The 12,609-nt window shown below is 32.5% G+C and overlaps 1 protein-coding gene across 2 annotated transcripts in view; it reads right to left on the reverse strand.

Moving 5' to 3' along the window:
* Dcp2 (decapping mRNA 2) overlaps window positions 1–12,609 on the reverse strand; it is a 41,133-nt gene that overhangs the window by 6,428 nt on the left and 22,096 nt on the right. For both annotated transcript variants that reach the window (XM_047556682.1, XM_047556683.1), the window contains 6 exons: window positions 9,318–9,470; window positions 9,066–9,178; window positions 8,865–8,972; window positions 6,864–6,999; window positions 4,894–5,004; window positions 1,958–2,009 (listed from right to left, as the gene is read on the reverse strand). In XM_047556682.1, coding sequence (XP_047412638.1) covers window positions 1,958–2,009; window positions 4,894–5,004; window positions 6,864–6,999; window positions 8,865–8,972; window positions 9,066–9,178; window positions 9,318–9,470 — 673 coding nt within the window. The remainder of the gene's footprint in view (window positions 1–1,957; window positions 2,010–4,893; window positions 5,005–6,863; window positions 7,000–8,864; window positions 8,973–9,065; window positions 9,179–9,317; window positions 9,471–12,609) is intronic.

Consider the following 12,609-nt stretch of genomic DNA (forward strand, 5'->3'; position numbering starts at 1 on the left):
ACCAAGATATTTTCTTTTCCTCAACCAAATTTCTAAGCTCTTATTGCTTATTTCTATACAAATATTCAAACTCCCTCAACATTCCTTTGCTTTTAAAATGGGTACAATTTTACCTATTATATTTATTTGCATTTTGTGCAAAAATAACAAGAGTTTCTTGACAAAGGTCAAAATGAAACCACTCTGAAAATCAGTTACAATGGAAAAAGTGTAAATATTACAATTACAGAAAAATAAGTTATTCAGTCTTCAATATACTGAAAAAAAATTTTTTTTTTTCCAAAATCAGAGTATACGCTGGGGATATAGTTCATAGAGTGCTTGCCTGTCAAGCACAAGTCCCTGGGTTCAATTCCCAGCACTGTGGGGGTGAGGGTGGGGGGGGGGAGTACAACAAACTGCAGTTTATCTGGTTTTGTTTTGTTTTTAAAAATAGCAGGGACCTAACCAGGAAATCAGGTTTGGAAAGGACAACAAGAAGCTGAGGAAAGATGTCTAAAGCTCAGGCTTCCCAGACAAGAATCCTTTTATACTTTTTTTAAAGACAACCCAAAGTTTAATATATCCATTTCATACCCAATATTATAAATAGTTAAGTTACAGAATACTCTCCTTAATGTTCCTGAACATATTTCTTTTAAAAGATTCTGTTAAATAACTTTCTAGATGTATGTTACTTAACTATGAGTAGGTCTAGTAAAGAGAACTTCGAACCCCCATAACTTCTCTGTGATAAACTTTTTTTTTTTTAATTTCTAATTTTTTTTTTTAAGACGTCGATGGACCCTTATATTATTCATTTATTTATATGGGGTGCTGAGATCTGAACCCAGTTCCTCACACATGCCAGGCGAGCACTCTACCGAGCCACAACCCCAGCCCCTGTGATAAACTTTTAATGAGGGGAAAGGATAGACTCTTCAATAAACAGTGCTGTGAAAACTGGACATCAATATGCAAAAGAAATTGAACCCTTATGCCATACACAAAAATGAACTTGAAATAGACTAAAGACTTAAATGTAAAACCCCAAAACTGTAGCACTCCTAGAAAATGGAGAAAAACTTGACTTTTTGGATAGGACACCAAAAGCAAAAATAAATGAGATTATATCAAACTAAACCGTAATGATAAATCCTACTTCAAGATTAACATTAACTTTACATAATGGTAGTTTTTTGTCTTGCTTAATTTACAGACTTTAATATAAAAATAAGGATTATGTTTTTCATTTTTTTGAAAGACTTAAATTTAAATGAATAAACACATAGCACAGCAAATTTCAAACCTTCAAAACAATACATATTTCCAAGTGACAGTTATTATTGTCAATATTACCAAAGAACTTTCTACATTCATTAGGATTATTTTCCCAGAAAGATACACCTACCTTTTATAAATAAGGATGAAGAAAATGTATTATTTTAATAAAAGTTATCCATGGTACCACCTTAAAAAGATCCTCTCAATACCTCCAAACAAGGGAGAATACATTTCCTTTTGAACTCAGTGTTCTTATATACATGTGACAGTGAGGTTTCTGCATGTTTAGAATAACTTGGCTCTTTCTTTTTTTCTTTGCGGTGCTGGGGATGGAACCCAGGGCCTTGTGCTTACAAGGCAAGCACTCTACCAACTGAGCTATCTTCCCAGTCCTAACTTAGTCCTTTCTATTCTACCTCTAAGCCATATGCAATATTCACTTACTCATGCATAGTACAGAGACTACACATTCACAAAAGAAATAATATAAAGAGTAAATAATTTCATCTTGGTCATTTAAATAAATTCATTTTAGATAGTTTCATTTATACAGAACTCCACATATAGGAACTCTCTAAAGAATATGTGCAACTCTTCCTGTTTAACTATCAATTCATCACATACCCTACAAAAATTAGGTAACCAAACCAAATCACACAAGACAGATTCTTTAAAAAAATAGAAAACGACTTGCCTGTTTCAAAGTTATCCTGAAGTTTTCGTGGATGCAGTTTCTTTTCACATTTCTGTCAAAAACAAAAACCATAAACACACACACATACACCAGTATCCAATTATTTGCACATATCAAAAATTAGGAGATATATTACCAAATTTCTCAGCAAGAGAATTAACCAGGAATGTTAATTACCATTTTCATTCTCACCAGTTTTTTGTTTGTTTGTTTGTTTGTTTAAGTCTTTTCTTTTTTGAAAATGGGGCTCAAACCCAGGGCTTACCGTATGCCAGGCCTGAGCTTTGCCACTGAGCTACAGACATCCTAGCCCTCACTGGCCTTTTTTTTTTTTTTTTTTTTTTTTAAGCCTAAACCTTTTTGTTTATTATTTTATTATATATACACATTATAAAAATACCAGGGCTGGGGAGATAGCTCAATTGGTAGAATGCTTGCCTCGAATGCACAAGGCCCTGGGTTCAATCCCCAGCACCAAAAAAAAAAAACAGAAAAAAAGGAAAAGTTATTCATTACACTTCTCAACTACAGAAATTTACTATTAACAATGCAGTGTACATCCTTCCAGTTTTTTTCCTTTTAAGGTATGTATGAATATCTTTCCACATAATTGCACATACTACTCTATAAACCTTTTTGTAGGGTGCTGAGGATCAAAACGAGGGCCACCTACAAGCTAGGTAAGTGCACCACTACTGAGCAACATTCCCAGCAATTCTATGACTTTTTTTTTTTTTTTTTTTTTTTTTTGTGGTACTGGGGATTGAACCCAGGGCCTTGTGCACGCAAGGCAAGCACTCTACCAACTGAGCTATCTCCCCAGCCCACTTTTGTTTTTTTAAATGTCATATACTGGGCTAGGTGCTCATTGGCAGAATGCTTGCCTAAAGTGTGAGGTACTCAGTTTGATCCTTGGCACCACATAAAAAAACAAACAAACAAAAACAAACTAACAAAAAAACAAAGGCATACTGTCTATCTACAACTACAAAAAAAATTCTTGTAAGTTTAAAAAAAGTCATACATTATGAACAAAATTTTTTTAATAAGTATATCTGCATTTTTACTGATTCAATGATAGCCTACTGCATCTATCTACAATATTACATTTAACATCATTTTCTTAGATATCTTACTAGTTCCGAGTTTTCATTATTATGAAGAGAAAGAACAAGGTGAGTAGTCTTTAAAATTTCCTTTCAGGGAAATGAGATAAGCACTTTTCCAGGCTCTTGATACAGGTAAAACTCCTCTCTAGAAGGCTGTACCAACTAGTAATCTTTATGATTTGCCAATATACTCAGTAATACACAACTGTATTATCAAACTTTTCATCTTGCCTATCTGATAAAAGTAATCTTAATTTCCTTTTTTTGACTACAATAAAGAATACTTAACACTTATCATATGTGCATCAGTCACTTTTATTTCTTCTTTTACAAACTGTTCATATATTCTCTTTTGTAAAACTTTTTAAATCTATTCAAATTTTCTAGACAAATTTGAGTTTTCAAAAAGAAAATCCAGTCAGGATGGTATTGAGTTAAATTTATACTTTGACAAGAGTTAACATTCGTACAATATTATCATTAAGGAAGTATTTGTCTTGCTTTTGTTAGAACCAGATTTTGAATTTTATTAGAAGTATTCTGATCATCAATTAAGACTATTTTATTTGTTCTTACCAGTTTTGTTTTGTTTTTTAATCAGAGTACAATGAAATAAGAGGACAAATGGTTTGTTTCTTGTTTTGCAGTTCTGGGGATTGAACCTAGGACCTCACATATACTAGGCAAACACTCTACCATGGAGATACATCCCCATCCCTGAGAGTAAACAGTATTAATAGTAAACTAATCCTTAATGTATTTTTACTGAAGGAGTCATTACACCCCAAGTAAAGTAAATAACACCCAAGGAATTCTGGTAAAATATTTTTGCTAAAAATCTGAATTACTATTATCATCCACTCTATTAAAGAAATTAACAATAGGTGAAACTACAAAAAGAAAATCAAGCAAACAAATATCAGAATTTACAAAAGAAATAAGCAAGGATACTATTAGTTAATTACCTTCTGAAGCACAAACTAAGAAAGAAAGAAAATGTGTTAAAATGTTCAGTTATTTGTCTTTAGGCCTAGTTCAATGTCCATGTCACCAGTTTTGTTTTTAATTTTCTAAGCTATTAACTTGAAGGAGGCAAAAAAAAACACTTTCTACCAAATTTTTAAGTCCATTAAATTAATGAATTACAAAAAAGCTGATTTCACAGAAAGAAGCTAAGAGTAGACTGGTACTGGAGGCTGGGGAGAATAGTTGGGGAACAGAGGGATGGAAAAAATTGATCAGTGGGTACAACTAGATGGAACTAAGTCCACAGATACTGGTAATATAAAGTATATTTTAAAAAACAGTTTGTTTTCACTATAAAGAAAAGCAGACAGATGTTTGAGGAGACAGATATGTTTAACCTGATTTAAACATTTGTTTTGTTTATATGTGTATGAATATATAACATGATACTCCATAAATATGTAGTTTTTATGCTTTTATAGATCCAAAAGGTTTAAACTAAAAATTTTTAATAGATTATTTTTTAAAAATATAAACAGAATATAAAAAATACAGACAGAATAATAGCCAAAGAATTGCTCTAAAGTCTAACTCTGTTTTTATGGCATTAAAATCAATGTAAATAACTATATTAAAAAAAGCAAAAAATTAGATGTGCAACTGAATCAGTGTTATGTCTGTAATTAAGAGCAGCCAAATAGATTTTTTGTGCATGAATACAACAGTGCCTAATTTAGTTCAATAAAAATCCTATCAATGTATCCAAAATAAAAACACAGCAAATAACAATGTGCCTTGACAATGCCCTTGTTCCATTTTTAGAGAGGATGAACTATTTAGTATTTGTGCCATAATTCTTACCATCAAGGGATTCTGCTGCTTTGGTAGCTGGCTATGGACACCATTTGTTCTTTTCTTTTGATTAGGTGAGTCTTGATACTGTTTTCTGCCATTTCCCCTCATACTCTGATTCTATTTTTCCAATAAAAAGAAAGAAAATGTAAATCTGTTATATAATGTAATAACACAAAATATACCTCTATGAATGTTTATAGCTGGATGAATTAAAAATTTCATAAATCATTATCAATGTATTTTCTTACAAAAGACAGTTCTTTACCAATCAAGATTCCATTAAGGTATAAAAGAGCAAATACGACAGTCCTTAGAAATCTTTCCACATCTCTTGCCTTATCCCATTTCTGCTTATAGATTTTGTTTATAATGCATAAACAGAAGCTAGGGGTATAACTAAATGATACAGTATGCTTAGAATGCATGAGGTCCTGGGTTCAACCTCCAGCAAACCCCCTATCACCACTAAAAAAAGAAAAAAATGAATAAACAAATAAAATTAATAAGGATGAGAGAGAGGATGGAGGAACAAGTTTTGAAAATCCTACATGACTATCAAAGGGGACCTCACTGTGAAAAATGCTGAGGGAAACTGGCAACAGTTTTCAGAACAGAACACAGTAGTGGATGTGATCAGTTAACACCCTGAAAATCTACTTTAAACTGCTAATAAGTAAGCACTGTGAAGTCAATAATATTTTAAGTACCTGCTTTCAATTCCTGTGGATATATATCTAGGTGTAGAATTACTGAGTCAAATGTTAACTCTAGGCATAACTTTCAGAACTGCTTTCCATGTATTCCCCAGCAGTGTACAAGGGCTCCAATTCTGTACATTCTCATCAATACTTATTATTCTCCATTTTGTTGGTGTTATCCTTATTGCCACCCTAATACGTAAGTGGTATCTCACTGTGCTTTTGATTTGCACTTATTTCCCTAATAACAATGTTGAACATCTTTTTTGCACTTATTGGCCACTGGAATATCTTTTTCTGAGAAGTATCTATTTAAGTCACTTGCCCATGTTTTTAACAAGGTTGGTATTTTGTTGTGGAGTTGTTTACATATTCTGGAAATTAATTTCTTATCAGATACATGATCTGCAAATATTTTTTCCCATTTTGTAGGCTGTCTTTTCACTGTTTCAATAATGTCCTATGAAGCACTAAAGTTTTTAAATTTTGACAATTTTTAAAAATGATAATAAGAGTGGCACCCTAATGAATGGTTAAAATAAAATATACCAAGTGTAAGGATATAAAACAGAACTCTCATATCTAGAAGGGAACATAAATCATTTGAAAACATCATTTCCAAGTATATACTCAAGAACACAGGCAATAAACTAGCAACAACCAAAATGTCCATTAAGTGTGAAATGGATAAAACTCTGGTATAATTATAAACCATAATCAATAGTGAAAATGACATTTTATAATACAATATTGCATTTTTCTTGAACAAAAGTCAAAAGATCCTATTTATCTTAATTTGGAAGTCAACATCTGTTCTGCTTTTAAATGAAACTTTAACAGTATATATACCAAAATCAGATATTAGTTCCTATTATTTGCTACACTGATTTTGTTTTGGGTACTAAGGATTAAAACCAGGAGTGCTTAACCACTGAGCAACATCCCAAGCCCTTTTCTTCTTTTTTCTTTTGAGAAGTTGCTTAAGGCCTTGCTAAATTCTGAAGCTGGCTTTGAATTTGCAATTCTCTTCCCTCATCCTCCCAAGCCACTGGGATTAAAAGCACATGCCATGTGCCTGCCTGATACACTGAATTTATAACAAAGTTATAAAGAATAAGTAGTGTCCAGCCTGCTTCAAATCACAAGTCAGAAACACCAGAGACTTTGCTTGACAATTCAGAGCTCTATTAACTATTAATAATGTAATTCCTCAATTAAGAACAATTTCAAAGTCAAATGATGTGCATTTCTCAAAAATTTTAAATATATACCACTCACCTTTGCTTTTAAAAGGTCAGACATTTCAGAATGGCTATTGTATGGCTTTTGCTGTAGTGGCTGTCTGTGTTTTACCCACTGGTCACCAAGAGAACCTTCGGGAAATAACTGTTGACTATGGCGGAATTTGGTTCGACTGCACCAAGATTTAAAAAATAAAAACCAGATAAGAAAATTTTATTTATAATTTTTTTTAACACCTTGACAATTTAACTTACAGACTACATATTTCATTTTCTTATTTATTGTCCATTGCTTCCCACCAGAATGTACGTTTAAGGGCAAAGATTCTTGCCTATTTTGCCTATTATTTTATCACCAGCCCCTAGAAGAGTCAATGTTGTTAAAAAAAATTTCTTGAATGAATAACCTATTGTTTTTCATCCCAGATTTTTCTAATTATTCATACCATATCCTCCCTATAAGTAATTATAGTCTTTTAAAAACAAAGTAAATGTAAGAAATATAAATAAACTTTTCCTTTTAATAGAGCAGACAACTCAGATTCTTACTAGGTTTCAGGTATGGAATTTTATTGTACCAGTCAGTTATGAACTTTGTTCATGATATAAGAAGTTATGAGAAATAAAACTATTTTCTAAAGTAAAGAATTCAGGAGCACAAGACAATGGATAAGTAAATTAAATAAAGATCTTATGTCAAATACGCAAAAAATATCTGATTCTAAAAGGTATACTTTGAAACAAGTTTTCAATATTCAATAAAAATATTATAACACCATGCATAGTCACTGATCCCCAAAACCACATTATAGTAAGATTATTTCAGAGTAATACTTCAGAGTTCTCCTTTTCCACTTAAGACCTATAATAAAATTTCAGTATTTTTACCCTTTATTTAGATAAAACTGAGACATTTCCTCTAACACATCACACAGGTATTAACTGGCATATTAATCAATCAGCATTACTACTTCCATATGAAACTCTACATTTGGTTAGCAATTGCTTTATCATCTGTTTACCCACTCACCAAAAAACACAAACCCTAAGGCTAAAAGATCTCCCAAAGATGAACATGTACACATTTTTAAAGAAACCCTGTAATATAATATTTCATAACTTTTTAGTAGTATCTTTATTTCCTTTTCATCTTAACTGCATTCTTATTTCTTCTACACTGTTTCACTTATTTCCAGTAGAATATAATTTGGTAATTATAATCATAGATTCTGAAAGGCAAAAATAATTCTTAAGATATTTGGTCCAAACTCCTGTCCTCATAAAACCCAACTAAAATGAAGTACTACATGTTTAAAAATACCAACTACAGCTGTGGTTTATTCCTATTTTTTAATTTTTGAAGTTCTACAAAAATAAAGCAGAACATGTAGATTAGAGAAAAAGCAAAAATCAAAATCAACTCTCTGAATCCAACAAAGGCAAAGTTATGGCAAGCTGATTGCAAAAATATATGCCTATTTAAGCACGTTACTTCCCCAATTGACTGTGATATGGATGCAATTAAGTTCCAAGTAAACACTCTTCATGGTTCACATCTATGTAATAGTCACTCTTCATAAAACATAACTGATGCTAAGAAAGATGTTAAAAAAAAAAAGCAAGCAAGCAAGCCCAAGTTTCATTTCTATCCTTGAATCTTATTCATCAGCATCCCCGTCTCCCCTACACTAAAACAGATCTCAATACACCCTTATTCGACCATCTTCAGAAACTCAATTATTTCTAAAGTAGAATATGAACACACCATGAATACACTTTTTTTCCCTAGTGTTAAATCTGTCCATCTAAAAAGTTCGTATCCTCCTGAGTGAACCATTTGAAAGTGTGCCTAAAGCTACTTTCCCAATTTCAATTAACCTTTTCATCTCATCAAAAATGCTTTAGAACTGTTCTATTACTGATGAAACCAGTAACAAAATAATACCTACAAGAAGGAATCTTACACCTCTACAAACTTTAGAATCAAAATGCTACTGTACTACAAATTATCATGAATTTAATACATTTATTTCTTTACCTCAATTTTTCCACAGTAGGTTTAGCAGGTGTGCTACCAGCTGAGGAAAATCCATTGTCACTATCTGAGGAATCTCCAAATCTTCGAGAAAGCCAGTCCCTTAATGGTCTATGGAAACATTAAAAAAAAAAATTCACTTTTAAAATCTGAAATATCAGAATCATGAAGGTTGGTTTTATATTTCAACATACATGAACAAACCTGATAAAGGGAATGGCCATAAAAAATTTGTTAGGTGCCAAGCCAAGTTTGGATTTGGGGGTCATATCATTTCTATGACAGGGCAATTTCTCAATAGAGAACCACTCAATATTCTGAAATGCAAAAAAAAAAAAAAAAAAAAAAAAAAAATTTCATTTAATTATTATCAATGACTTTCTAAAAGGAATTTCCCACATCATTCAATTAGGATAACCGTTCAGCAACCTGCAAGTATCTGCAACTGTTACATACCCGAATTTCTCTTCTGGTTTTTGGGTTAAATTTAGTGTCTTTTGGAATTCCTGGAATGATGTACAAACGAGCAAGTTGGTCATTGATCCGAAGTTCAATGTAATCATCCTTACAAATATAGTCTTTGATATCAAAACCAGTTTCTTCAAAGACCTGGAAATAAATTTGGATGAAATTTTCAATTTTAACTGTTAGACTCTAATTCATCAAAATTTACTTATTTCAAAGACAAAAATTCAGAACTATCAAGGTAATTAAAGACCTGAAAATACTAAATAAGGAGGTAGAAGATTCAGGGTCTAATTCTAGCTCTGCCTCTACTAAAATGACTATGGAAAAAACTGTTTACTTTCTTCATCTATGAAATGAAGGAAGATGTTAGAATACATCAGTGGTTTTCAATCTATAAAATGCACCTACCAGAGACCACATACAGATTTTATTTACAAAGTCCAAAAGTCTAAGCGCATACCAAGCTACAGATTAAAAACTGTCTTGCACATATACAACTATTTTTCAAACGTTAAAGTTGAATTGTGATAAAAGTTTATTAAATTAACAGTTTCCACAAGTAAAGCTGCATTCACATTTGTATGCATGTATACCTGTATCAGGGAAGAGACAGCATAAATGCAAAAGAAGTGTAAAGAACTGTGAGAAGTATAGATGTGCCCATGCTCGGGAAGGTGGAAAGATGTAAATGGTAATTAACTAACGAGAAAGAGGGATGAAACAAAAGGAACTGGATTAATGATTCTAAAACGGCCTTCCCTTGACTATGCCTCAAAGGCTTGGGGAGTAGGAAGAGGAGGGACTAGAAGAATAGGAATTGATCTTCCGAATTAATGTTAAATCTAACCCTTACCCTTTTCCTTTAACCAGAGGTGGAAGTCATGCTTAATCTGATTAACATACTGTAATTTGGTTTAAAATTTAAAAATCACTAGTTTATTCTAGCTTTAAATCTCCCTCTATTAACATACACATTACTGAAAAAGTCTCCCCATTTAACCTCTAAAATTTACAGGGCTTATGCATTCTCAGGGATGAGAAACCACAATGAATCTTTGATGATAAAGCTCTTCCTCTTCTCTCTAGTTTTACACCTCCTAGAAAATCTGTGGGACAGATTAAACACATGCCCAGGAATCTATTTCAAGGTACAGCTATGAAAGAGTTACTTCTATCCATTCCTTTTTTTCTTTTTCCCTTTCTCTGATTAGTTACATGTATTCTTTCTACCTTCCTCAGAAAAGGCACATCTATATTACTCTTAGGAATGTGTGGTCTTTGACTTCCAATGAAACTTCTCCTTAACACCCAAATCATTTTCGTATACTCAGAGGCATGCTAAACCTTTTGTTCTTAATTTTAAGAACTAGATGCTCACTTCAAAAGTCCTTTAGTAAAGACCTAGAAATAACAAATTTAGATGAAACATTCATTTCAGCTCTTAGATAACCAGTTCATTAAAATTTATTTACCTAAAAGACAAAAATTCAGAAAAGGAGATTATATTTACTACTTCCAGAAATTAAGACTAGATTCAGCAGTATATGTTGAAAAAAATTGTTCTGTACTGTTTTTCTACATGTACCACTGATATTGCAGGTATATAAAGAAACAGTCCAATGTAGAGCTGAGTATGGATGTTCAAACATTAAAACAATACACCTTTCCTAGAATAAAATTCTGAAAGGTTGGTGTTAGAGGTTTCATTGTTTCTCATTTCCTCAAATTTTAACATTTATATACCTAAGACAATGCAAGCAAATAGTAAGTTATGTGGATTTGTTTCATGACTCACTGCATGCTGTCTGAGCATTCCCATTAAAGCAAAAGAACAACCAGATGCTCTGTTTTGCTTTGTTTTGTTTTTTTTCCTTCACTTTGAAACTAAGGTCTAATCTATTGCTTGAGAGCGCTTAAAAATGTTTTGATGGGGTTAGGGGATCAGCTGAGCAACAGAGTGTGTGCTCGGCTTGTTCAAGGCTCTGGGGTTAAACCCACAGCACCAAAACAAAACAAAACTGATTAATAAACTAATCTTGATGGATTCTATTTATAATTATAACAAGACTAGTTTACCTAAAAGTTCACATGTCAATGTTCATGATATTGTCTCTCTTCATCAAGGATACACCATTAAGAGAGTTAAAAGGGAAAACAAAACAGAAGGCAGTTACAGGATACTTTCAGAATACATTTAACTCTTTATATACTAACAAGACAAAAAGTTGGCATTAAAGAAATGGGTACCAAATAAATAGGCACTTAATAAAGGAGACAATCAAATAATCAAGAACATGAAAAGGCACTCAATATCCTTAAAATTCAGGAAAATGCAAATTAAAGCTACAATGTTACATACCATTACAAAAAAAATTAATGTATAGGCCAGAATGCAGCACAACTGGAATTCTCATACACTGCTGTTAGGAATGTAAACTGGTACAACTATTTAGAAAACTACTGATAGCAGCCTATTATTCAGCAAGTCTGGTCTTAAAGAAATAAGGACTTATATCCCTCAAAGGACATCATGTATAACAATATTCACAGCATTTATTGTGGGAGTGGGGAATACTGGGTATTGAACTCAGGGCACTTTAACACTGAGATACATCCGCAAGTCCTTTTTGTTTTTTTATTTTGAGACAGGATCTTGCTAAATTCCTAAGGCTGGCCTCAAACCTGTGATCCTCCTGCCTTGGCCTCCAGAGTCACTGAGATAGGCATGTGACACAGTACCTAGCTATTCAAGAGTTCTATTTATAAAAGCAAAAAATGGATACAATGCAAAGCATAAAATGTACAAAGTACTATGATATATTTGTACACTGGAATACCCAGAACAATAAAAAGAAGCAAGTACTAATACATGCAACAATACAGGTATCTCTTGGAATTAAATTGACCTGAAGAAATCAAACACAAAATGAGTACTGGGTTTGGATGTGAGGTATTTCCCAAGAGCTCACATATGAGAAAATGCAAGATTCAGAGGAGAAATGATTGAGTTGAGAGAGTCTTAACCTAATCAGTGAATTAATCCCACTAGGAATAAACTGAGTGGTAACTAAAGGAAGGTAGGGTGTGGCTGAAGGAGGTAAGCACTAAAGACATTGCTTTGTGGTATATATTTTGTATCTGGTGAGTGGACACTCTCTGCTTCCTGATCATCATGGACCAAGACCTCTGAAACCGTGAGCCCCTAAATAAACTTTTCCTCCTATACAATTGTTTTGGTCAGATCTTTTAGTCACAGCAGCAAAAAAGGTGACTAAAACAA

Source organism: Sciurus carolinensis, chromosome 6, assembly GCF_902686445.1.
Source record: "Sciurus carolinensis chromosome 6, mSciCar1.2, whole genome shotgun sequence".
NCBI lineage: Eukaryota > Metazoa > Chordata > Mammalia > Rodentia > Sciuridae > Sciurus > Sciurus carolinensis.